At 56.8% G+C, this 26,725-nt stretch overlaps 1 protein-coding gene across 4 annotated transcripts; it reads left to right on the top strand.

Moving 5' to 3' along the window:
- The first annotated feature begins 399 nt into the window (after positions 1–399).
- NAT10 (N-acetyltransferase 10) lies at positions 400–26,699 on the top strand. 4 transcript variants are annotated; one of them, XM_072119075.1, is made up of 29 exons: positions 400–546; positions 1,330–1,451; positions 1,531–1,622; positions 4,738–4,909; positions 4,985–5,107; positions 5,316–5,377; positions 5,702–5,816; positions 15,022–15,129; positions 15,360–15,493; positions 15,584–15,677; positions 16,918–17,016; positions 17,451–17,587; positions 17,664–17,788; positions 17,897–18,047; positions 18,782–18,878; positions 18,982–19,098; positions 19,190–19,291; positions 19,399–19,473; positions 19,696–19,812; positions 19,885–20,018; positions 20,101–20,149; positions 20,227–20,323; positions 20,703–20,813; positions 22,605–22,777; positions 23,279–23,398; positions 24,380–24,478; positions 24,589–24,662; positions 24,814–24,897; positions 25,719–26,699. In XM_072119075.1, the coding sequence occupies exons 2-29, from the start codon at positions 1,338–1,340 to the stop codon at positions 25,816–25,818; spliced, it is 3,075 nt and encodes a 1,024-aa protein (XP_071975176.1). In that variant the 5' UTR covers positions 400–546; positions 1,330–1,337; the 3' UTR covers positions 25,819–26,699. The 4 variants fall into 4 exon arrangements, with proteins under 4 accessions (XP_071975176.1, XP_071975177.1, XP_071975178.1 ...); XM_072119076.1 differs by having other exon boundaries at positions 416–550; XM_072119077.1 differs by having other exon boundaries at positions 467–488.
- Positions 26,700–26,725: the final 26 nt, after the last annotated feature.

Here is a 26,725-nt window from a genome sequence, read left to right as displayed (position 1 = left end):
AAAGCCCCAATGCATGTACCAGACCACGGGTACAGGCCACGTACCCCAGAACCCTAGCAGATATTTAATGGCCTGTTCATAGTTATAAAAATACAAATAGTTTCGAACACAAACAGCGCCACCCCCTTGCTACAGGTTGTGTCAGGTATTACAGCGCGGATGTAATGAAGTGACTGTCACTGAGGTACAATACAACACACAGAAAACAACCCCTTATACCTCTGGGGACAAGTCATCGGACCAGGAAGCATAATAATAATTACTTCACGAAATATATCTGCCCTCTGTGTCTTAGGACATGTTATCTTTGCAGTCCTGGACTTTGTTACAGGTAAATATGTAAAATAACGTGTCGTGAAAGATTTGCCTGCACCAATATGGCGGCTCTTCTGGGGATGTGACGTCATCAGCGCGCCGGTGCAGCGAAGGCCACTGATCAGGCGCCGCGGGCAGCCCCGGGGTCCTCCTTTGCTGTGTGCAGGCGGCACGTGAGTTGTGGTCCGGGGTGCCTGATACGAGACGTGTCGCACCGTGTGTCTGTAGTGGGTAGGTAGATACCGGAGCTGTGCGGTACCGCAACACTGGTCACCCGCTGTCAGCTACCGCCTCCATAAAGGGGAGGTTTGCAGTTTCTGTCATGGGGACCCATGTGTTCTCATAGGATAAAGTCTCGAGAAGCAGGAACGGCACCGCACTATAGGCCGTGTTCACACTAAGGTTTTTTTTTATACAACCAAAAAGGGGGCAGATTTCAGAGTGAGGACATTACCTTTGGTTCTGGGTGCAAAAAATGCATACGAAAACCTTCATGTCTGAACCTGCCCTTAAAGGGGTTTACTAGGATTTGGGAAAATTTGTGAAAAGATTTAGTGGAAAACCCATATTTGTCTCTTGGAAAGGCCCCGTGTGACCCCCGTGCTGCGTCCTGACCTATGTTGTGCTCGTGGTCACGGAGTCTGTCGCCTCAGTGGCTCCGCCCTCCGTGTCTATGACATCACATCCGCGCTGGAGCCGTGGGGGGCACAGAAACCGCTCCCTCAGATACCGATCCCTTGTCCGTGGGGGTCCGACCTCCGAGACCTCCCCTAATCACGGCTCCCGAATGATTGGAGCGACAGGTGATGCATGAGTCACTCCCTGAGCTGCTGCAGAACCTCTTGGAGAATAGTACAAAAAGTTCGGTGTCACCGAGATGAACCTTAATCCCTTTCAGAAAGATGTTCTGCAGCAGCTGCAGTTGATCTGATCAGGTCTTGGAGCAGCTTTTGGATTGTATAAAGAGGTTCTGCAGCAGCGGCAGGATGTAAGCTCCGCCTCCTCTCCTGTCAGGTTCCGTCATGGCGATGCAGCGGAAGAAGATCGATAACCGGATCCGGGTTCTGATTGAGAATGGCGTCGCCGAGAAACACCGCAGCTTCTTTGTGGTGGTGGGGGATCGAGGCAAAGATCAGGTAATGAAATAACGGGGGGCAGACAGCGGGGGGCGCCGCCGGGCAGGATGAGGGGAGTTATAGTGTCCGCTCTCTGCAGGTGGTCATCCTCCATCACATGCTCTCCAAGTCTGCGGTGAAGGCGCGGCCCTCCGTCCTCTGGTGCTACAAGAAAGAGCTCGGCTTCAGCAGGTGAGAGGCGCTCTGTGTTCTGGGGGGGCTTCCCTTCTGGGGTGACACTAGAGAGGGGTTGTCATGGCTTTTAGGGGTGACACTGGTGGAGTGGATTGATTTCTCGGTGTACGCTGGTGGGGGGAAGGTCCTTCTCTTCTAGGTGGGGGGCGCTGGTGGGGGGCAGCTCCTTCTCTTCTAGGGGGGGCGCTGGTGGGGGGCAGCTCCTTCTCTTCTAGGTGGGGGGCGCTGGTGGGGGGCAGGTCCTTCTCTTCTAGGGGGGGCGCTGGTGGGGGGCAGCTCCTTCTCTTCTAGGGGGGGCGCTGGTGGGGGGCAGCTCCTTCTCTTCTAGGGGGGGCGCTGGTGGGGGGCAGCTCCTTCTCTTCTAGGGGGGGCGCTGGTGGGGGGCAGCTCCTTCTCTTCTAGGTGGGGGGCGCTGGTGGGGGGCAGCTCCTTCTCTTCTAGGTGGGGGGCGCTGGTGGGGGGCAGGTCCTTATCTTCTAGGGGGGGCGCTGGTGGGGAGCAGCTCCTTCTCTTCTAGGGGGGGCGCTGGTGGGGGGCAGCTCCTTCTCTTCTAGGGGGGGGGCAGCTCCTTCTCTTCTAGGGGGGGGGCAGCTCCTTCTCTTCTAGGGGGGGGGCAGCTCCTTCTCTTCTAGGGGGGGGGGCAGCTCCTTCTCTTCTAGGGGGGGGGGCAGCTCCTTCTCTTCTAGGGGGGGGGCAGCTCCTTCTCTTCTAGGGGGGGGGCAGCTCCTTCTCTTCTAGGGGGGGCGCTGGTGGGGGGCAGCTCCTTCTCTTCTAGGGGGGGCGCTGGTGGGGGGGCAGCTCCTTCTCTTCTAGGGGGGGCGCTGGTGGGGGGCAGCTCCTTCTCTTCTAGGGGGGGGGGGGCGCTGGTGGGGGGCAGCTCCTTCTCTTCTAGGGGGGGGGGGGCGCCGGTGGGGGGCAGGTCCTTCTCTTCTAGGGCGGGGCAGGTCCTTCTCTTCTAGGGCGGGGCAGGTCCTTCTCTTCTAGGGGGGGGCAGGTCCTTCTCTTCTAGGGGGGGGCGCTGGTGGGGGGGGCAGCTCCTTCTCTTCTAGGGAAGGGCGCTGGTGGGGGGGGCAGCTCCTTCTCTTCTAGGGGGGGGCGCTGGTGGGGGGGCAGCTCCTTCTCTTCTAGGGGGGCGCTGGTGGGAGGCAGCTCCTTCTCTTCTAGGGGGGGCGCTGGTGGGGGGCAGCTCCTTCTCTTCTAGGGGGGGCGCTGGTGGGGGGGCAGCTCCTTCTCTTCTAGGGGGGGCGCCGGTGGGGGGCAGCTCCTTCTCTTCTAGGGGGGGCGCCGGTGGGGGGCAGCTCCTTCTCTTCTAGGGGGGGTGCCGGTGGGGGGCAGCTCCTTCTCTTCTAGGGGGGGCGCCGGTGGGGGGCAGCTCCTTCTCTTCTAGGGGGGGCGCCGGTGGGGGGCAGCTCCTTCTCTTCTAGGGGGGGGCGCCGGTGGGGGGCAGCTCCTTCTCTTCTAGGGGGGGGCGCCGGTGGGGGGCAGCTCCTTCTCTTCTAGGGGGGGGCGCCGGTGGGGGGCAGCTCCTTCTCTTCTAGGGGGGGCGCCGGTGGGGGGCAGCTCCTTCTCTTCTAGGGGGGGCGCCGGTGGGGGGCAGCTCCTTCTCTTCTAGGGGGGGGCGCCGGTGGGGGGCAGCTCCTTCTCTTCTAGGGGGGGGCGCCGGTGGGGGGCAGCTCCTTCTCTTCTAGGGGGGGGCGCCGGTGGGGGGCAGCTCCTTCTCTTCTAGGGGGGGGCGCCGGTGGGGGGCAGCTCCTTCTCTTCTAGGGGGGGCGCCGGTGGGGGGCAGCTCCTTCTCTTCTAGGGGGGGGCGCTGGTGGGGGGGGCAGCTCCTTCTCTTCTAGGGGGGGGCGCTGGTGGGGGGGGGGCAGCTCCTTCTCTTCTAGGGGGGGGCAGGTCCTTCTCTTCTAGGGGGGGGCGCTGGTGGGGGGGGGCAGCTCCTTCTCTTCTAGGGGGGGCGCCGGTGGGGGGCAGCTCCTTCTCTTCTAGGGGGGGCGCCGGTGGGGGGCAGCTCCTTCTCTTCTAGGGGGGGGCGCTGGTGGGGGGCAGCTCCTTCTCTTCTAGGGGGGGGCGCTGGTGGGGGGCAGCTCCTTCTCTTCTAGGGGGGGGCGCTGGTGGGGGGCAGCTCCTTCTCTTCTAGGGGGGGGCGCTGGTGGGGGGCAGCTCCTTCTCTTCTAGGGGTGGGCGCTGGTGGGGGGCAGCTCCTTCTCTTCTAGGGGGGGGCGCTGGTGGGGGGCAGCTCCTTCTCTTCTAGGGGGGCGCTCTGGTGGGGGGCAGCTCCTTCTCTTCTAGGGGGGGGCGCTGGTGGGGGGCAGCTCCTTCTCTTCTAGGGGGGGGCGCTGGTGGGGGGCAGGTCCTTCTCTTCTAGGGGGGGGGCGCTGGTGGGGGGCAGGTCCTTCTCTTCTGGGGGGGGGCGCTGGTGGGGGGCAGCTCCTTCTTTTCTAGGGGGGGGCAGGTCCTTCTCTTCTAGGGGGGGGGCGCTGGTGGGGGGGCAGGTCCTTCTCTTCTAGGGGGGGCGCTGGTGGGGGGCAGGTCCTTCTCTTCTAGGGGGGGGCAGGTCCTTCTCTTCTAGGGGGGGGCGCTGGTGGGGGGGCAGGTCCTTCTCTTCCACGGGGGGCGCTGGTGGGGGGCAGGTCCTTCTCTTCTAGGGGGGGGGCGCTGGTGGGGGGCAGGTCCTTCTCTTCTAGGGGGGGGGCGCTGGTGGGGGGGGGGCGCTGGTGGGGGGCAGCTCCTTCTCTTCTAGGGGGGGGGCGCTGGTGGGGGGCAGCTCCTTCTCTTCTGGGGGGGGGGGCGCTGGTGGGGGGCAGCTCCTTCTCTTCTAGGGGGGGGGGCGCTGGTGGGGGGCAGGTCCTTCTCTTCTAGGGGGGGCGCTGGTGGGGGGCAGCTCCTTCTCTTCTAGGGGGGGCGGCGCTGGTGGGGGGCAGCTCCTTCTCTTCTAGGGGGGGCGGCGCTGGTGGGGGGCAGCTCCTTCTCTTCTAGGGGGGGCGGCGCTAGTGGGGGGCAGCTCCTTCTCTTCTAGGGGGGGCGCTGGTGGGGGGCAGCTCCTTCTCTTCTAGGGGGGGCGCTGGTGGGGGGCTGAGATGATGATTCCCTTTCTCCTTGTCTTCCCTCCCAGTCACCGGAAGAAGAAGATGCGGAAGCTGCAGAAGCGGATAAAGAGCGGCGCGCTGAGTGTCAATGAGGACGACCCCTTTGAGCTTTTTATTGCCGCGACCAACATCCGATATTGTTATTACAACGAGACCCATAAAATCCTGGGTAACACGTACGGGATGTGCGTCCTGCAGGTGAGCCCCCACCCGCCCCAGAGCCCCCCTATATATGAATGGCTGCAGTGACTCTAGATCATGTCTCCTCCTCAGGATTTCGAGGCGCTGACCCCCAACCTGCTGGCACGTACCATCGAAACTGTGGAAGGAGGGGGAATTGTTGTCCTCCTGCTCCGCACCCTGACGTCCCTCAAGCAGTTGTACACTATGACTATGGTACGTATTACGCCGGCTTATAGTATTTCCTGGGGGTTGTGTCCAGTATCTAGTAAAGTGAATGGCGCTAAGATGCAATACTAGACACGACCAGTGGGCAGGAGGCGGCGCTGTTTTGGGCAAAAAGCAGCCGTGTTTTATGATTCCTGTACAATCCAATGACATTTTTAGAAGTTAGTAATTGCTGACTGGTCTGTCCTTGTTGCAGGATGTTCACTCCCGGTACCGGACTGAGGCCCATCAAGACGTGGTCGGACGCTTCAATGAAAGGTGGATATTGTGATTATGTAGTGTGATAATTGGGGATACCAGACAGCGAGTGTTTCCTGTAACGCCTCCGCAGGAGACACATGGAAGTTCTTATAACTGTGGCAAAGTATTTGATGCTAATTTTTAGTAATTTCCTTATACACTTTGCGCTGTGAAGATCTCTGCTGGCTGTCAGTGAATGGCATTATTGGTGGCTAAAATATGTAGGGGCTGAACACCTCCCTACGGCTCCAGGACGCAGCCGATTTCCATTCACTTACTGCAAGTGGGAAACACAAGGTGTATAATGGAGGTTCTGCCATTTTCGGGCTTCTATTTCCTCAGGTTCATCCTGTCTCTGGCCTCCTGTAAGAACTGCATGGTGATTGACGACGAGCTGAATATCCTGCCCATCTCCAGCCACATCGCCAACATCAAGCCCCTGCCCCCCAAAACCCAGGTACTGAGGGACCCCTTACCATGCATCGTACCACGCTGTGCCTCTTCTCATCACCTCCTCCTATACTGCACCCCCTACCATGCATCATACCTCGCTGTGCCTCTTCTCATCACCTCCTCCTGTACTGCACCCCCTACCATGCATCATACCTCGCTGTGCCTCTTCTCATCACCTTCTCCTGTACTGCACCCCCTACCATGCATCATACCTCGCTGTGCCTCTTCTCATCACCCCCTACCATGCATCATACCTCGCTGTGCCTCTTCTCATCACCCCCTACCATGCATCATACCTCGCTGTGCCTCTTCTCATCACCTCCTCCTGTACTGCACCCCCTACCATGCATCATACCTCGTTGTGCCTCTTCTCATCACCTCCTCCTGTACTGCACCCCCTACCATGCATCATACCTCGCTGTGCCTCTTCTCATCACCTCCTCCTGTACTGCACCCCCTACCATGCATCATACCTCGCTGTGCCTCTTCTCATCACCTCCTCCTGTACTGCACCCCCTACCATGCATCATACCTCGCTGTGCCTCTTCTCATCACCTCCTCCTGTACTGCACCCCCTACCATGCATCATACCTCGCTGTGCCTCTTCTCATCACCTCCTCCTGTACTGCACCCCCTACCATGCATCATACCTCGCTGTGCCTCTTCTCATCACCTTCTCCTGTACTGCACCCCCTACCATGCATCATACCTCGCTGTGCCTCTTCTCATCACCTCCTCCTGTACTGCACCCCCTACCATGCATCATACCTCGCTGTGCCTCTTCTCATCACCTCCCCCACTGCTGCACCCCCTACCATGCATCATACCTCGCTGTGCCTCTTCTCATCACCTCCTCCTGTACTGCACCCCCTACCATGCATCATACCTCGCTGTGCCTCTTCTCATCACCTCCCCCACTGCTGCACCCCCTACCATGCATCATACCTCGCTGTGCCTCTTCTCATCACCTCCTCCTGTACTGCACCCCCTACCATGCATCATACCTCGCTGTGCCTCTTCTCATCACCTTCTCCTGTACTGCACCCCCTACCATGCATCATACCTCGCTGTGCCTCTTCTCATCACCTCCTCCTGTACTGCACCCCCTACCATGCATCATACCTCGCTGTGCCTCTTCTCATCACCTTCTCCTGTACTGCACCCCCTACCATGCATCATACCTCGCTGTGCCTCTTCTCATCACCTCCTCCTGTACTGCACCCCCTACCATGCATCATACCTCGCTGTGCCTCTTCTCATCACCTCCTCCTGTACTGCACCCCCTACCATGCATCATACCTCGCTGTGCCTCTTCTCATCACCTCCTCCTGTACTGCACCCCCTACCATGCATCATACCTCGCTGTGCCTCTTCTCATCACCTCCTCCTGTACTGCACCCCCTACCATGCATCATACCTCGCTGTGCCTCTTCTCATCACCTCCTCCTGTACTGCACCCCCTACCATGCATCATACCTCGCTGTGCCTCTTCTCATCACCTCCTTCTGTACTGCACCCCCTACCATGCATCGTACCTCGCTGTGCCTCTTCTCATCACCTTCTCCTGTACTGCATCCCCTACCATGCATCTTACCTCGCTGTGCCTCTTCTCATCACCTTCTCCTGTACTGCACCCCCTACCATGCATCATACCTCGCTGTGCCTCTTCTCATCACCTTCTCCTGTACTGCACCCCCTACCATGCATCATACCTCGCTGTGCCTCTTCTCATCACCTCCCCCACTGCTGCACCCCCTACCACGCATTATACCTCGCTCTACCTCTTCTCATCACCTTCTCCTGTACTGCACCCCCTACCATGCATCATACCTCGCTGTGCCTCTTCTCATCACCACCTCCTGTACTGCACCGCCTACCATGCATCATACCTCGCTGTGCCTCTTCTCATCACCTTCTCCTGTACTGCACCGCCTACCATGCATCATACCTCGCTGTGCCTCTTCTCATCACCTCCTCCTGTACTGCACCCCCTACCATGCATCATACCTCGCTGTGCCTCTTCTCATCACCTCCTCCTGTACTGCACCCCCTACCATGCATCATACCTCGCTGTGCCTCTTCTCATCACCTCCTCCTGTACTGCACCCCCTACCATGCATCATACCTCGCTGTGCCTCTTCTCATCACCTTCTCCTGTACTGCACCCCCTACCATGCATCATACCTCGCTGTGCCTCTTCTCATCACCTCCCCCACTGCTGCACCCCCTACCACGCATTATATCACGCTGTGCCTCTTCTCATCACCTCCTCCTGTACTGCACCCCCTACCATGCATCATACCTCGCTGTGCCTCTTCTCATCACCTCCTCCTGTACTGCACCCCCTACCATGCATCATACCTCGCTGTGCCTCTTCTCATCACCTCCTCCTGTACTGCACCCCCTACCATGCATCATACCTCGCTGTGCCTCTTCTCATCACCTCCTCCTGTACTGCACCCCCTACCATGCATCATACCTCGCTGTGCCTCTTCTCATCACCTCCTCCTGTACATCCTCCCTCCTTTGCATTGTACCTCGCTGTGCCTCTTCTCATCACCTCCCCCTATACTGCACCCCCTACTATGCATTGTACCTCGCTGTGCCTCTTCTCATCACCTCCTCCTATACTGCACCCCCTACTATGCATCGTGCCTCGCTGTGCCTCTTCTCACCTCCTACCATGCATCGTACCTCGCTGTGCTTCTTCTCGTAACCTCCCCCACTGCTGCACCCCCTACCATGCATCATACCTCGCTGTGCCTCTTCTCATCACCTTCTCCTGTACTGCACCCCCTACCATGCATCATACCTCGCTGTGCCTCTTCTCATCACCACCTCCTGTACTGCACCCCCTACCATGCATCATACCTCGCTGTGCCTCTTCTCATCACCTTCTCCTGTACTGCACCGCCTACCATGCATCATACCTCGCTGTGCCTCTTCTCATCACCTTCTCCTGTACTGCACCGCCTACCATGCATCATACCTCGCTGTGCCTCTTCTCATCACCTTCTCCTGTACTGCACCGCCTACCATGCATCATACCTCGCTGTGCCTCTTCTCATCACCTTCTCCTGTACTGCACCCCCTACCATGCATCATACCTCGCTGTGCCTCTTCTCATCACCTCCTCCTGTACTGCACCCCCTACCATGCATCATACCTCGCTGTGCCTCTTCTCATCACCTCCTCCTGTACTGCACCCCCTACCATGCATCATACCTCGCTGTGCCTCTTCTCATCACCACCTCCTGTACTGCACCGCCTACCATGCATCATACCTCGCTGTGCCTCTTCTCATCACCTTCTCCTGTACTGCACCCCTACCATGCATCATACCTCGCTGTGCCTCTTATCACTTCCTCCTGTACTGCACCCCCTACCATGCATCATACCTCGCTGTGCCTCTTATCACCTCCTCCTGTACTGCACCGCCTACCATGCATCATACCTCGCTGTGCCTCTTCTCATCACCTCCCCCATTGCTGCACCCCCTACCACGCATTATATCTCGCTGTGCCTCTTCTCATCACCTTCTCCTGTACTGCACCCCCTACCATGCATCATACCTCGCTGTGCCTCTTCTCATCACCTCCCCCATTGCTGCACCCCCTACCACGCATTATATCTCGCTGTGCCTCTTCTCATCACCTTCTCCTGTACTGCACCCCCTACCATGCATCATACCTCGCTGTGCCTCTTCTCATCACCTCCTCCTGTACTGCACCCCCTACCATGCATCATACCTCGCTGTGCCTCTTCTCATCACCTCCTCCTGTACTGCACCCCCTACCATGCATCATACCTCGCTGTGCCTCTTCTCATCACCTCCCCCACTGCTGCACCCCCTACCACGCATTATATCACGCTGTGCCTCTTCTCATCACCTCCTCCTGTACTGCACCCCCTACCATGCATCATACCTCGCTGTGCCTCTTCTCATCACCTCCTCCTGTACTGCACCCCCTACCATGCATCATACCTCGCTGTGCCTCTTCTAATCACCTCCCCCACTGCTGCACCCCCTACCACGCATTATATCTCCATGTGCCTCTTCTCATCACCTCCCCCACTGCTGCACCCCCTACCACGCATTATATCACGCTGTGCCTCTTCTCATCACCTCCTCCTGTACTGCACCCCCTACCATGCATCATACCTCGCTGTGCCTCTTCTCATCACCACCTCCTGTACTGCACCGCCTACCATGCATCATACCTCGCTGTGCCTCTTCTCATCACCTTCTCCTGTACTGCACCGCCTACCATGCATCATACCTCGCTGTGCCTCTTCTCATCACCTCCTCCTGTACTGCACCCCCTACCATGCATCATACCTCGCTGTGCCTCTTCTCATCACCTCCTCCTGTACTGCACCCCCTACCATGCATCATACCTCGCTGTGCCTCTTCTCATCACCTCCTCCTGTACTGCACCCCCTACCATGCATCATACCTCGCTGTGCCTCTTCTCATCACCTTCTCCTGTACTGCACCCCCTACCATGCATCATACCTCGCTGTGCCTCTTCTCATCACCTCCCCCACTGCTGCACCCCCTACCACGCATTATATCACGCTGTGCCTCTTCTCATCACCTCCTCCTGTACTGCACCCCCTACCATGCATCATACCTCGCTGTGCCTCTTCTCATCACCTCCTCCTGTACTGCACCCCCTACCATGCATCATACCTCGCTGTGCCTCTTCTCATCACCTCCTCCTGTACTGCACCCCCTACCATGCATCATACCTCGCTGTGCCTCTTCTCATCACCTCCTCCTGTACATCCTCCCTCCTTTGCATTGTACCTCGCTGTGCCTCTTCTCATCACCTCCCCCTATACTGCACCCCCTACTATGCATTGTACCTCGCTGTGCCTCTTCTCATCACCTCCTCCTATACTGCACCCCCTACTATGCATCGTGCCTCGCTGTGCCTCTTCTCACCTCCTACCATGCATCGTACCTCGCTGTGCTTCTTCTCGTAACCTCCCCCACTGCTGCACCCCCTACCATGCATCATACCTCGCTGTGCCTCTTCTCATCACCTTCTCCTGTACTGCACCCCCTACCATGCATCATACCTCGCTGTGCCTCTTCTCATCACCACCTCCTGTACTGCACCCCCTACCATGCATCATACCTCGCTGTGCCTCTTCTCATCACCTTCTCCTGTACTGCACCGCCTACCATGCATCATACCTCGCTGTGCCTCTTCTCATCACCTTCTCCTGTACTGCACCGCCTACCATGCATCATACCTCGCTGTGCCTCTTCTCATCACCTTCTCCTGTACTGCACCGCCTACCATGCATCATACCTCGCTGTGCCTCTTCTCATCACCTTCTCCTGTACTGCACCCCCTACCATGCATCATACCTCGCTGTGCCTCTTCTCATCACCTCCTCCTGTACTGCACCCCCTACCATGCATCATACCTCGCTGTGCCTCTTCTCATCACCTCCTCCTGTACTGCACCCCCTACCATGCATCATACCTCGCTGTGCCTCTTCTCATCACCACCTCCTGTACTGCACCGCCTACCATGCATCATACCTCGCTGTGCCTCTTCTCATCACCTTCTCCTGTACTGCACCCCTACCATGCATCATACCTCGCTGTGCCTCTTATCACCTCCTCCTGTACTGCACCCCCTACCATGCATCATACCTCGCTGTGCCTCTTATCACCTCCTCCTGTACTGCACCGCCTACCATGCATCATACCTCGCTGTGCCTCTTCTCATCACCTCCCCCATTGCTGCACCCCCTACCACGCATTATATCTCGCTGTGCCTCTTCTCATCACCTTCTCCTGTACTGCACCCCCTACCATGCATCATACCTCGCTGTGCCTCTTCTCATCACCTCCCCCATTGCTGCACCCCCTACCACGCATTATATCTCGCTGTGCCTCTTCTCATCACCTTCTCCTGTACTGCACCCCCTACCATGCATCATACCTCGCTGTGCCTCTTCTCATCACCTCCTCCTGTACTGCACCCCCTACCATGCATCATACCTCGCTGTGCCTCTTCTCATCACCTCCTCCTGTACTGCACCCCCTACCATGCATCATACCTCGCTGTGCCTCTTCTCATCACCTCCCCCACTGCTGCACCCCCTACCACGCATTATATCACGCTGTGCCTCTTCTCATCACCTCCTCCTGTACTGCACCCCCTACCATGCATCATACCTCGCTGTGCCTCTTCTCATCACCTCCTCCTGTACTGCACCCCCTACCATGCATCATACCTCGCTGTGCCTCTTCTCATCACCTCCTCCTGTACTGCACCCCCTACCATGCATCATACCTCGCTGTGCCTCTTCTAATCACCTCCCCCACTGCTGCACCCCCTACCACGCATTATATCTCCATGTGCCTCTTCTCATCACCTTCTCCTGTACTGCACCCCCTACCATGCATCATACCTCGCTGTGCCTCTTCTCATCACCTTCTCCTGTACTGCACCCCCTACCATGCATCATACCTCGCTGTGCCTCTTCTCATCACCTTCTCCTGTACTGCACCCCCTACCATGCATCATACCTCGCTGTGCCTCTTCTCATCACCTCCCCCACTGCTGCATCCCCTACCATGCATCATACCTCGCTGTGCCTCTTCTCATCACCTCCTCCTGTACTGCACCCCCTACCATGCATCATACCTCGCTGTGCCTCTTCTCATCACCTTCTCCTGTACTGCACCCCCTACCATGCATCATACCTCGCTGTGCCTCTTCTCATCACCTCCCCCACTGCTGCACCCCCTACCACGCATTATATCACGCTGTGCCTCTTCTCATCACCTCCTCCTGTACTGCACCCCCTACCATGCATCATACCTCGCTGTGCCTCTTCTCATCACCTCCTCCTGTACTGCACCCCCTACCATGCATCATACCTCGCTGTGCCTCTTCTCATCACCTCCCCCACTGCTGCACCCCCTACCACGCATTATATCTCGCTGTGCCTCTTCTCATCACCTCCTCCTGTACTGCACCCCCTACCATGCATCATACCTCGCTGTGCCTCTTCTCATCACCTTCTCCTGTACTGCACCCCCTACCATGCATCATACCTCGCTGTGCCTCTTCTCATCACCTCCCCCACTGCTGCATCCCCTACCATGCATCATACCTCGCTGTGCCTCTTCTCATCACCTCCTCCTGTACTGCACCCCCTACCATGCATCATACCTCGCTGTGCCTCTTCTCATCACCTCCTCCTGTACTGCACCCCCTACCATGCATCATACCTCGCTGTGCCTCTTCTCATCACCTTCTCCTGTACTGCACCCCCTACCATGCATCATACCTCGCTGTGCCTCTTCTCATCACCTTCTCCTGTACTGCACCCCCTACCATGCATCATACCTCGCTGTGCCTCTTCTCATCACCTCCTCCTGTACTGCACCCCCTACCATGCATCATACCTCGCTGTGCCTCTTCTCATCACCTCCTCCTGTACTGCACCCCCTACCATGCATCATACCTCGCTGTGCCTCTTCTCATCACCTCCCCCACTGCTGCACCCCCTACCACGCATTATATCACGCTGTGCCTCTTCTCATCACCTCCTCCTGTACTGCACCCCCTACCATGCATCATACCTCGCTGTGCCTCTTCTCATCACCTCCTCCTGTACTGCACCCCCTACCATGCATCATACCTCGCTGTGCCTCTTCTAATCACCTCCCCCACTGCTGCACCCCCTACCACGCATTATATCTCCATGTGCCTCTTCTCATCACCTTCTCCTGTACTGCACCCCCTACCATGCATCATACCTCGCTGTGCCTCTTCTCATCACCTTCTCCTGTACTGCACCCCCTACCATGCATCATACCTCGCTGTGCCTCTTCTCATCACCTTCTCCTGTACTGCACCCCCTACCATGCATCATACCTCGCTGTGCCTCTTCTCATCACCTCCCCCACTGCTGCATCCCCTACCATGCATCATACCTCGCTGTGCCTCTTCTCATCACCTCCTCCTGTACTGCACCCCCTACCATGCATCATTCCTCGCTGTGCCTCTTCTCATCACCTTCTCCTGTACTGCACCCCCTACCACGCATTATATCACGCTGTGCCTTTTCTCGTCACCTTCTCCTGTACTGCACCGCCTACCATGCATCATACCTCGCTGTGCCTCTTCTCATCACCTCCTCCTGTACTGCACCGCCTACCATGCATCATACCTCGCTGTGCCTCTTCTCATCACCTCCTCCTGTACTGCACCCCCTACCATGCATCATACCTCGCTGTGCCTCTTCTCATCACCTTCTCCTGTACTGCACCCCCTACCATGCATCATACCTCGCTGTGCCTCTTCTCATCACCTCCCCCACTGCTGCACCCCCTACCACGCATTATATCACGCTGTGCCTCTTCTCATCACCTCCTCCTGTACTGCACCCCCTACCATGCATCATACCTCGCTGTGCCTCTTCTCATCACCTCCTCCTGTACTGCACCCCCTACCATGCATCATACCTCGCTGTGCCTCTTCTCATCACCTCCCCCACTGCTGCACCCCCTACCACGCATTATATCTCGCTGTGCCTCTTCTCATCACCTCCTCCTGTACTGCACCCCCTACCATGCATCATACCTCGCTGTGCCTCTTCTCATCACCTCCTCCTGTACATCCTCCCTCCTTTGCATTGTACCTCGCTGTGCCTCTTCTCATCACCTCCCCCTATACTGCACCCCCTACTATGCATTGTACCTCGCTGTGCCTCTTCTCATCACCTCCTCCTGTACTGCACCCCCTACCATGCATCATACCTCGCTTTGCCTCTTCTCATCACCTCCTCCTGTACATCCTCCCTCCTTTGCATTGTACCTCGCTGTGCCTCTTCTCATCACCTCCCCCTATACTGCACCCCCTACTATGCATTGTACCTCGCTGTGCCTCTTCTCATCACCTCCTCCTGTACATCCTCCCTCCTTTGCATTGTACCTCGCTGTGCCTCTTCTCATCACCTCCTCCTATACTGCACCCCCTACTATGCATCGTGCCTCGCTGTGCCTCTTCTCACCTCCTACCATGCATCGTACCTCGCTGTGCTTCTTCTCGTAACCTCCCCCACTGCTGCACCCCCTACCATGCATTATACATTGCTGTGTCTCTTCTCATCACCTCCTACCATGCATCGTACCTCGCTGTGCCTCTTCTCATCGCCGCCTTGGTTCTCTGCAGGATGAAGCTCTGACCCCGGTGGAGGAGGAGCTGCTGGAGGTGAAGCAGAGTCTGCAGGACACTCAGCCTGTGGGGGTCCTGGTGGACAACTGCAAGACGCTGGACCAGGTACAGGGGTGGTTGTTCCTGTCCTGCGGGAATCCAGAACTGCAATAATATGTGAAATAATTCAGCTATCAGTGAGGGGTTAAGGTCACATGATAATTCTCCTTTGGAGTCTGTCATACCACTTGCACCCTGGGGATATGCAGGGAGCTTACAGCAGGGTATAGACCAATAGCCGGGCCCAATCCTAATGTGAGCAGAGCCGTAACGCTGCAGCCTCTTGTATTCTCTAGGCCAAGGCGGTGCTGAAGTTCATTGAGGCCATCTCGGAGAAGACCCTGCGCAGCACCGTCGCTCTGACCGCAGCTCGTGGTCGAGGAAAGTCGGCGGCTCTGGGTCTGGCCATCGCTGGCGCTGTGGCCTTTGGGTACGCTCTCTGGTGCCGCCATCACCTCTCCTGTATCTCTGGGGTTCGCTTCATTCTGTCGTGTTCATAAGAACTTTCCTCTACTTCCAGGTATTCTAACATCTTCGTGACCTCCCCGAGTCCTGACAACCTGCACACGCTGTTCGAGTTCATCTTTAAAGGTTTTGACTCGCTGCAGTATCAGGTGAGAGTCAAGGGTTCTGCAGCGGGACCACGTCTATAGTGTGTGTGTGTGTGTGTGTGTGTGTGTGTGTGTGTGTGTGTGTGCGCGCGCGCAGCTGGACCGCGTGTATAGTGTGTGTGTGTGTGTGCGCGCGCAGCGGGACCGCGTGTATAGTGTGCGTGTGTGCGCGCGCGCGCAGCGGGACCGCGTGTATAGTGTGTGTGCGCGCAGCGGGACCGCGTGTATAGTGTGTGTGCGCACAGCGGGGCCGCTTGTATAGTGTGTGTGTGTGTGTGCGTGCGCAGCAGGACCGCGTGTATAGTGTGTGTGTGCGCGGAGCGGGACCGCGTGTATAGTGTGTGTGTGCGCGCGCAGCGGGACCGCGTGTATAGTGTGTGTGTGTGCGCGCGCAGCGGGACCGCGTGTATAGTGTGTGTGTGTGCGCAGCGCGACCACGTGTATAGTGTGTGTGTGTGCGCAGCGCGACCACGTGTATAGTGTGTGTGTGTGTGCACAGCGGGACTGCATATACAGTGTTGTGCATTGGTAGTATATGGCACATATAGATGTATCAGTGTGAGATGTGGCAGGACAATATCTGCTGTGATTACCCTTCCCCTCTGGACTCCTTTCCGTCCCTTTCCCTCCCCCTCTGGACTCCTTTCCGTCCCTTTCCCTCCCCCTCTGGACTCCTTTCCGTCCCTTTCCCTCCCCCTCTGGACTCCTTTCCGTCCTTTTCCCTTTCCCTCCCCCTCTGGACTCCTTTCCGTCCTTTTCCTTTTCCCTCCCCCTCTGGGCTCCTTTCCGTCCTTTTCCCTTTCCCTCCCCCTCTGGGCTCCTTTCCGTCCTTTTCCCTTTCCCTCCCCCTCTGGGCTCCTTTCCGTCCTTTTCCCTTTCCCTCCCCCTCTGGGCTCCTTTCCGTCCTTTTCCCTTTCCCTCCCCCTCCGGGCTCCTTTCCGTCCTTTTCCCTTTCCCTCCCCCTCCGGGCTCCTTTCCGTCCTTTTCCCTTTCCCTCCCCCTCCGGGCTCCTTTCCGTCCTTTTCCCTTTCCCTCCCCCTCCGGGCTCCTTTCCGTCCTTTTCCCTTTCCCTCCCCCTCCGGGCTCCTTTCCGTCCTTTTCCCTTTCCCTCCCCCTCCGGGCTCCTTTCCGTCCTTTTCCCTTTCCCTCCCCCTCCGGGCTCCTTTCCGTTGCTTCTTTTTTGTATTTTTTCTGGTTGTGTACATCCCCTTTAACCCTTTCTTGCCTTGCCTGTCCCCCTCAGGAGCACTTGGACTATGAAATCATCCAGTCCCTAAACCCAGAGTTTGAGAAAGCTGTGGTCCGTGTCAACGTCTTCAAGGAGCACAGACAGACCATACAGGTGACCCCTCCGACCCTTCCATTCTTCTCGGGGATTATGAATCTCTCAGATCATATTGGGATTTGTCCTTCCTTATAGGGGGGGTTGTCTGCTCTATAAGGACATCATAGAGGGGTCTCTCTCTCTCCACATTCTGATAGACTTGATCCAGCCATGATGTATCATACGGCAGCCATTATTTCAGGGGGATTATTGGTCTCGCCTTGGGATCAGCCGGATACCTGTGTTCCTATAAGGGGGGATTCCTTATACGGGGGGGGGGGGGGGAGGGGGGTGTCTTATAAAGGGCCAGACACGGATACTGGTCGCACCACTGAAGCCCCAAAATGTGATGTTAGATACGATGCAATTAAGAACCAAGATGAGCATTGATGAATCGGGGTCTTAGAGTCCGGACCCCCCAGATCAGTGACCCCCATCCCCCTCTCCTGCAGTATATCCACCCGGGAGATGCCGTAAAGCTGGGTCAGGCCGAGCTGGTGGTCATAGACGAAGCTGCTGCCATCCCTCTTCCTCTCGTCAAGAGCCTCATGGGTCCGTACCTGGTGTTCATGGCGTCCACCATCAACGGGTGAGTACTTGGCAATCGCCTTTACACGGACTCCTGCGCTGATCCGGACGCAACCCTTTAACCCTTTCTGCACCAGGTATGAGGGGACCGGCCGCTCTCTGTCCCTGAAGCTCATACAGCAGCTGCGGCAGCAGAGCGCCGAGAGTCAGAGCTCCAACACCGCCGTGAACAAGTCCACCAGCACCCAGCGCCTGGCCTCCGGTACGTAGACGCCACAAGGCTGCGTCCCACCGCTGCTCCCTCCTCTGCTGCGTCCCGGCGCCGCTCCCTCCTCCTCTGCTGCCTCCCTCATTGTCACGTGTCTTACAGCTCGGACTCTCCATGAGGTCTCCCTGCAGGAGTCTATACGTTACGCTCCCGGAGACCCGGTGGAGAAATGGCTGAACGAGCTGCTGTGTCTGGACTGTCTGAACATCAGCCGACTCATTTCTGGGTTCCCGCTGCCCGAGACTTGTGAACTGTATCCTTACTGAGGTGTGAAACTATAGACTGCAGCCAGGGATTGTCCTCACACTGCTGCGCTCTGTACTCTCAGCAGACAGTGTTATATACTGTCCCTGTGTAATCAGACCTTTGTGTATGTTGTTCGTAGCAGCAGGACTGTGATAAATGGATCTATATTCCAGGATTGTAGCTTCTCCACTGCTGTGCTGGGCTCTGTGCGCTGGGCACGGGCCCTCTCGCACTGCTGGGCTCTGTGCGCTGGGCACGGGCCCTCTCGCACTGCTGGGCTCTGTGCGCTGGGCACGGGCCCTCTCGCACTGCTGGGCTCTGTGCGCTGGGCACGGGCCCTCTCGCACTGCTGGGCTCTGTGCGCTGGGCACGGGCCCTCTCGCACTGCTGGGCTCTGTGCGCTGGGCACGGGCCCTCTCGCACTGCTGGGCTCTGTGCGCTGGGCACGGGCCCTCTCGCACTGCTGGGCTCTGTGCGCTGGGCACGGGCCCTCTCGCACTGCTGGGCTCTGTGCGCTGGGCACGGGCCCTCTCGCACTGCTGGGCTCTGTGCGCTGGGCACGGGCCCTCTCGCACTGCTGGGCTCTGTGCGCTGGGCACGGGCCCTCTCGCACTGCTGGGCTCTGTGCGCTGGGCACGGGCCCTCTCGCACTGCTGGGCTCTGTGCGCTGGGCACGGGCCCTCTCGCACTGCTGGGCTCTGTGGGATTTGGATCTCTTCTTTCCTTGATTCTCTGCACCAGATACTACGTAAACCGGGACACCCTGTTCTGCTACCACAAAGCCTCGGAGTCCTTCCTGCAGAGGCTGATGGCGCTCTACGTGGCTTCTCATTACAAGGTTTGACCTTTCACCTCTCCCTTACCCTGTGCCCTGAGAGGCGTCTCCTGTAGCCATAGGGGGCGCTCTGCTCCTGACTAATCCTATGTCTCTGCTCTCCCAGAACTCGCCCAATGACCTGCAGATGTTGTCGGACGCTCCGGCTCATCACCTCTTCTGCCTCCTCCCTCCCGTCCCTCCTACCCAGAATGCCTTGCCTGAGGCGCTAGCGGTTATCCAGGTACCTCCTATGCACTTATGCCCCCTGTAAGCGAGTGTCCTCTGAGCAGTTGTCTCGGATCAGTCCTGACTCCTTATCCGTCTCCCTTCAGGTCTGTCTGGAAGGAGAGATTTCCCAGCAGTCCATCCTGAACAGCCTTTCCCGAGGGAAGAAAGCCTTCGGAGATCTCATTCCTTGGACGGTTTCGGAACAGGTAGGTCCATGGTGTTTTAGGATAGACGAGATGTGTAGCGGATGAACCTTCCTTTGGGGGGCCGCCGCACTCTCCTCGTAAAGTAACAAATCTTTTTCCACCCCCAGTTTCAAGATTCTGATTTTGGCAGCTTATCTGGAGGAAGAGTAGTAAGAATCGCCGTCCACCCGGACTACCAGGGGGTAAGAACGTGACTACTTCCTGAAACAAAGCTTCTAATATGTTACATATCCTACAACCAGCAGGGGGAGCTCATGAGCAGATTGCAGACTATACGTTGAGCTCAGTACGGTCACTGTATGCAGTCAGCTGACGCCCCCTGCTGGTCAGTGTGGACTCGCTGTAGGGTGGTCTCGCACTTTTGCTCGTCATCTAGTAGAACTTTCCATGTTTTGGGCCTGCAGATGGGGTACGGGAGCCGCGCCTTGCAGCAGCTGCAGTTGTATTACGAGGGGAAATTTCCTTGTCTGGAAGAAAGTGTGAAGAATCAGCCGCAGGAGATCGCCCCCATCAGCAGCGAGGTGAGGGTCCTATAATCGGACCGTGTGTGGTTCTGGTATGACGGGCCGGGTCTAACCTCCTCCTTATCTCAGGCTGTCGACCTTCTGGAAGAGTCGCTGACCCCTCGGAAGAACCTGCCGCCTCTGCTGCTGCGGCTGAGTGAGAGACCCGCAGAGAAGTTGGATTATCTCGGGGTGTCCTACGGGTTAACACCCAAACTTTTGAAGTAAGTTCCCCACCCCCAAAACCTGTAGGTCCGTATCACCTGTGACTGTAGGTGCTGGATCCTAAATGTCTTCTCTCTATAGGTTCTGGAAGAGAGCCGGGTACGTCCCCGTATACCTGCGCCAGACTCCGGTACGTTGGATTGTGAGAGTGTTGCTGCAGGTTTGGTAGGGATTGGAGACTAAAACTGTATCCTTGTGTTACCGCAGAATGACCTGACGGGGGAGCACTCGTGCATCATGCTGAAGAGTCTGCAGGAGGAGGACGAGTCCGTGCAGGAGCCCTGGCTCACCGCGTACTGGAAAGGTGAGGACGAGCCCCTCTATGTTCTAGGATGGATACACTGGATACATTGCCCCAGTGCAATACCCCCCTCAGCTCAGTTTTGGCTACAAAGGGGGAGGGGTGTGTTGCGCTGGGGCAAGGGGGGTGTTGCACTGGGAGGGTGATATTGATATGGGTGCACAAGGATTCTTGAGATAGTTGGTGGTCTAGTGGTCAGACCCCCCACAGGGGACCAGGATACCTCTAACCCTTTAAATTTGGGGGCAGAAGGGACCCTGCTTTTGAAGTCTACAAGCAGAATATCCCTTTAAGACACATCGTCCAGTAAGAATCAGAGATTATGGCCCTTTTAAGGCGGCTCCACCTTGAGATGCGATTGTAACCCTTCTGTATTGGTCAGATTTTAGGAAGCGCTTCCTGTCCCTCCTCTCCTATCAGTTCAGGAACTTCTCCCCCTCGGTGGCGCTGAACGTCCTGCAGAACAAGAACATGCAGAAGGAGTCTGAGAGCCGTGAGTAACTCTGCCCCTTTAAGGAAGCCTTTAGCAGTGTCCTCTGACCTTCTTGTGCTTCCCCCTCCGCAGAGTGCGCTGACCTCTGACCTTCCTGTGCTTCCCCCTCCGCAGAGTGCGCTGACCTTCCTGTGCTTCCCCCTCCGCAGAGTGCGCTGACCTCTGACCTTCCTGTGCTTCCCCCTCCGCAGAGTGCGCTGACCTCTGACCTTCCTGTGCTTCCCCCCTCCGCAGAGTGCGGCGACCTCTGACCTTCCTGTGCTTCCCCCTCCGCAGAGTGCGGCGACCTCTGACCTTCCTGTGCTTCCCCCTCCGCAGAGTGCGCTGACCTCTGACCTTCCTGTGCTTCCCCCTCCGCAGAGTGCGCTGACCTCTGACCTTCCTGTGCTTCCCCCTCCGCAGAGTGCGCTGACCTCTGACCTTCCTGTGCTTCCCCCTCCGCAGAGTGCGCTGACCTCTGACCTTCCTGTGCTTCCCCCTCCGCAGAGTGCGCTGACCTCTGACCTTCCTGTGCTTCCCCCTCCGCAGAGTGCGCTGACCTCTGACCTTCCTGTGCTTCCCCCTCCGCAGAGTGCGCTGACCTCTGACCTTCCTGTGCTTCCCCCTCCGCAGAGTGCGCTGACCTCTGACCTTCCTGTGCTTCCCCCCTCCGCAGAGTGCGCTGACCTCTGACCTTCCTGTGCTTCCCCCCTCCGCAGAGTGCGCTGACCTCTGACCTTCCTGTGCTTCCCCCCTCCGCAGAGTGCGCTGACCTCTGACCTTCCTGTGCTTCCCCCCTCCGCAGAGTGCGCTGACCTCTGACCTTCCTGTGCTCCCCCCCTCCGCAGAGTGCGCTGACCTCTGACCTTCCTGTGCTTCCCCCCTCCGCAGAGTGCGCTGACCTCTGACCTTCCTGTGCTTCCCCCCTCCGCACAGTGCGCTGACCTCTGACCTTCCTGTGCTTCCCCCCTCCGCACAGTGCGCTGACCTCTGACCTTCCTGTGCTTCCCCCCTCCGCACAGTGCGCTGACCTCTGACCTTCCTGTGCTTCCCCCCCTCCGCACAGTGCGCTGACCTCTGACCTTCCTGTGCTTCCCCCCCTCCGCAGAGTGCGCTGACCTCTGACCTTCCTGTGCTTCCCCCCCTCCGCAGAGTGCGCTGACCTCTGACCTTCCTGTGCTTCCCCCCCTCCGCAGAGTGCGCTGACCTCTGACCTTCCTGTGCTTCCCCCCCTCCGCAGAGTGCGCTGACCTCTGACCTTCCTGTGCTTCCCCCCCTCCGCAGAGTGCGCTGACCTCTGACCTTCCTGTGCTTCCCCCCCTCCGCAGAGTGCGCTGACCTCTGACCTTCCTGTGCTTCCCCCCCTCCGCAGAGTGCGCTGACCTCTGACCTTCCTGTGCTTCCCCCCCTCCGCAGAGTGCGCTGACCTCTGACCTTCCTGTGCTTCCCCCCCTCCGCAGAGTGCGCTGACCTCTGACCTTCCTGTGCTTCCCCCCCTCCGCAGAGTGCGCTGACCTCTGACCTTCCTGTGCTTCCCCCCCTCCGCAGAGTGCGCTGACCTCTGACCTTCCTGTGCTTCCCCCCCTCCGCAGAGTGCGCTGACCTCTGACCTTCCTGTGCTTCCCCCCCTCCGCAGAGTGCGCTGACCTCTGACCTTCCTGTGCTTCCCCCCCTCCGCAGAGTGTGCTGACCTCTGACCTTCCTGTGCTTCCCCCCCTCCGCAGAGTGCGCTGACCTCTGACCTTCCTGTGCTTCCCCCCCTCCGCAGAGTGCGCTGACCTCTGACCTTCCTGTGCTTCCCCCCCTCCGCAGAGCTCACCCGCCCCGAGCTGGAGGCTGCCCTCACCCCATACGACCTGAAGCGCTTGGAGATGTACTCGCAGAACATGGTGGACTATCACCTCATCATGGACCTCATCCCCCAAATATCCCGAATGTTCTTCCTGCAGAAATACGGGAACATCAACCTCTCTGCAGCGCAGTGTGTAAGTCGCCGCCCTGCAGGGCACAATGTATATTGTACTTATTTGTAGGTTTTAGGATCTCTGCTTGCTGTCAAGGAATAGGAGCCATTATCGGAGCAAATCATCGTTGTTGCACCCCCTTTAACACCGGAGGCACCTCATTGCTGAAGCGAGCACAGCGCCGTACGTTGTAGAGTGGTTGTATGTGGTATTGCACCTGTGCCCCATTCACTTGAATAGGAGTGAACTGCAACCAGGTCACGTGACCGATGGATGTGACGTCATTGGGTGGTAAAGTTTGAGCCCTGCTGATTGCATCCTGGTCAATATCCCTTTATAGATTGTTCTATAAGCTGCTGGAAACTTTTTCCCTTCATCACGTGACTTGGATGCAAACTATGAAGATGAATATTAAGTGACAGCAAGCAGAGGTCTTAAATAACACAAGGAATTGATGAAGACCTGCTTTGTCCTTATCAGGGCGCCCCTTTAATGTTACTGTTCCCGCCCCTTTACCTGTAGGCGCTGCTCCTGGGCATCGGGCTGCAGCATAAGTCTGTGGATCAGCTGGAGAAGGAGATCGAGCTGCCCGGCTCCCAGCTCATGGGGCTCTTCAACCGCCTCATCCGCAAAATCGTGCAGGTAACGTCAGCGTGAGGGGGGGGGATGCAGCTGTTCCCACTCTGCAGGGCGGCCTCATGTTCAGGGTTACAAAAACAGCGCCACCCATGGCCATAGGTTGTGTCTGGTACTGCACCTATAATCCTGCAGCTCCATAACTAGTCCATGGGAGGCCTGGAGCAGCCGTGGGGCCCCTGGGGTCCTGTCCACGTTCTGCTCTGTGTAAAAGCTGTAACTGCTCAATGCAGAGAGCTCAGAACACAGCAGTGTGAGGACAAACGCCATAGTCCTGCTGCTACTACAAACACACACAAAGGTATGATCACACAGCTCTCCAGGGACAATGCCTAACACTGGCTGCACAGAGCACTGCAGTGTAAGGACACGCCCCCAGTGCACTGGGAGAAGATACAGCCCTGGAATAAATATCCATATATCACAGTCCTGCTGCTACTAACTACATACACAAAGGTCTGATTACACATCTCTCCAGGGACAATACATAACACTGGCTGCAGAGAGCACAGAGCACAGCAGTGTGAGGTCTGATTACACATCTCTCCAGGGCCAATACATAACACTGGCTGCAGAGAGCACAGAGCACAGCAGTGTGAGGTCTGATTACACATCTCTCCAGGGACAATGCCTAACACTGGCTGCACAGAGCACTGCAGTGTAAGGACACGCCCCCAGTGCACTGGGAGCAGATATAGCCCTGGAATAAATATCTATATATCATAGTCCTGCTGCTACTAACTACATAGACAAAGGTCTGATGACACATCACCAGGGAAAATACCAAATAATGTTTGCAGGGAGCACAGCAGTGTGAGGACAATATGTATCACTGCTGCAGTCTATATGGTCCCTTTTGGTTCTGTCTCTTCTGTAGCAGCGGCCATTGATAGTGGATTAGTGGGGGCTCTGACCCCGGGACCCCCCAGTGATCACCGGAATCTTCTTTGCACCTTCCATGACCACATTTCCTTCTCTTCTTTCTAGTTATTCAATCAGGTCCTGGAGAAGGCGGTGGAGGCGGAGATGGTGACCACCAGGGAAGTCATCATGGAGCCCACCCTGAAGTCTCTGAATGAGGATTTGGTGAGTTCCAGCTCTGGTCACACGGTGCAGTCCTTCCTGCCACCACAAGGGGGCCATGAATCCAGTGTGAACAGCGTCTTACCCGCTCTGTGCCTTCTGTCTCTCACCAGGAAGAAGCAGCCAAGGAATTCCAGCAGAAGCACCAGGAGGAGGTGCAGAAGCTCAAGGGGATCAACCTGACCCAGTAAGTGGCCCTAACATCCGCACCGGAGTGCTGGGGGCTCCGGCGGGTGGGGCTGGGGGCTCCGGCGGGTGGGGCTGGGGGGGAGGGGGTGCTTGGGGGCGCTGCTGGGGGGGGGGAGGTCATCATCTATGAATCTATTGTCTCCTTACAGATTCGCCATCCGAGGGAACGACGACGAGTGGAACCAGGTCCTGAAGAAGAGCGGACAGAACGCGACCGTGGTCAGCGTAAAGAGGTGCGGCATCCGTAGGGAAGAACATCCCGAGTTTTCAGATTAAGGAATTTTCTACTAAAGAATTCTAGGAAAATTTAAACGTGGGATCTGATCAGAGACTCCCAGGTTCCCCCTCGTGTAGAACAGGCCTCCAGGATTAGTGAGGGGGCCAAGTAACTTATGGGGCCCTCGCTGAATCCATGTCAATGGTTCACAGTGTCCTCACACTGCTGTGCTAACTCTCTGCATTGTAGTGATACACAGCCGCACGACTCTGCTCGGAGTAAATGCAGTAGCCGGTGGTTTGGGTAGAGGTTGACTACTTCTTTGCAGAAAGCACAGAGCACAGCAGTGTGAGGAACCCCCAGTACACTTAGAGAAGCTACACTCCTGGAATATTAATCCATATGTCACAGTCCTGCTGCTACTAACCTACACAGAGGTATATTGCTCCAGGGACAATACATAACACTGGCTGCAGAGCGCACAGAGCACAGCAGTGGGAGGTCTGATTACACATCTCTCCAGGGACAGTACATAACACTGGCTGCAGAGAGCACAGAGCACAGCAGTGTGAGGTCTGATTACACATCTCTCCAGGGAGTATACATAACACTGGCTGCAGAGAGCACAGAGCACAGCAGTGTGAGGTCTGATTACACATCTCTCCAGGGACCAGACATAACACTGGCATAACACTGCTGACAGATTCCCTTCTAAAATGCAGGTTGTCTGCAGCCACCAGTAGGGGGAGCTCATCACACACTGTGTATACAGCTCTCTGCTCTTATGTCGTGTTTGTTCCTTGAAGAATTTGACACCAGTCTGTGTTTTCCTTTTAGTGACCGGAAACGCAAATTGGGTCATCCGGAGAAAAAAGGAGTGAACGTGCCGAAGACGCTGAAGAAGAATAAAGACCGGAAGATGAAGTTTAGGAAGTGAGAAGCTGATGGTGTAAATGGAGGCTCCTGACTGTATGGAGAAGAGAGGATAATGCTGTGCAGAGTATATATGTATAATGTATGAAGAGGCGGAGCCTTGGGGGAGGAGCATGTATGAAGAGGCGGAGCCTGGAGGGGAGGGGCAGTGTAATACACCGATCCCTGGATATAAGGAGACCACGGACTGAGCGTCGCTGTATATACACGACATGACGAGTGCAGCTCCGGAGGATAGGACTGTATATAATTCCTGGCACTTCCTGCTGATTAGTAGGAGGTCAGGGTGAGTGCGCTGCCCCCCCTATTGTATATACACGCTTGCGCTGCTGCCCTGCTCTGATTGGTCGGATTCTGGACTGTATGGCTCCATTTTGGTTTAGGTTTTAAACATTTTACATATTTCTGTTCTATTACTATAAGTTTCTCCCTGTATCCACAAGATACAAATAATCTGTAGATTATTATACGGGAAGTGTCAGGGGGGAGGAGCTTGTTTAATTTTGTCTTTTCTGATGTCACTTATTAAACTCGCCCTAAAGTTATTTTTTTATTATTGCCTCATAAGAAGTTAGAAAATAAACTTTATTGGTCGGAACATTGATGGACAACACCCATGGCAAATTAATGGACATCTCATCAGAAGCTCAGTGACCCCCCCCCCCCCTCCCCATTGTAGCCTGAGGGGGGACGGGGTCTCTGTCCCATGTTTTGGTTTACTTTACATCTTCTCATTCGGATCGGAATTCACCCGAACTCTATTCCTATGACATGGACTTTTACTGCAGGCTGTAAAGTGAGCTGCTGCTCCCCCGACCTCTAGTGGCCAATAAGAAAACTGCAATTGTTTAAATCTTATTTTCATTTCCTCATTAAAAAACCCCAGACATATTTGGAAATTTCATGTATAA

This window comes from Engystomops pustulosus, chromosome 7, assembly GCF_040894005.1.
Source record: "Engystomops pustulosus chromosome 7, aEngPut4.maternal, whole genome shotgun sequence".
Lineage (NCBI taxonomy): Eukaryota > Metazoa > Chordata > Amphibia > Anura > Leptodactylidae > Engystomops > Engystomops pustulosus.
The sequence above is the reverse complement of the archived record's forward strand: the minus strand, read 5'-3'. Positions and strand labels throughout refer to the sequence as shown.

What these genes read in the sequence shown, in the direction of transcription:
- NAT10 (XM_072119075.1), top strand. Translation starts at nt 1,338, where the DNA reads ATGGCGATGCAGCGGAAGAAGATCGATAACCGGATCCGGGTTCTGATT. An exon ending in ACCTCTCTGCAGCGCAGTGT is followed by an intron (nt 22,778 to 23,278) that starts GTAAGTCGCCGC and finishes CTTTACCTGTAG; the next exon opens with GCGCTGCTCCTGGGCATCGG. An exon ending in AGTCTCTGAATGAGGATTTG is followed by an intron (nt 24,479 to 24,588) that starts GTGAGTTCCAGC and finishes GTCTCTCACCAG; the next exon opens with GAAGAAGCAGCCAAGGAATT.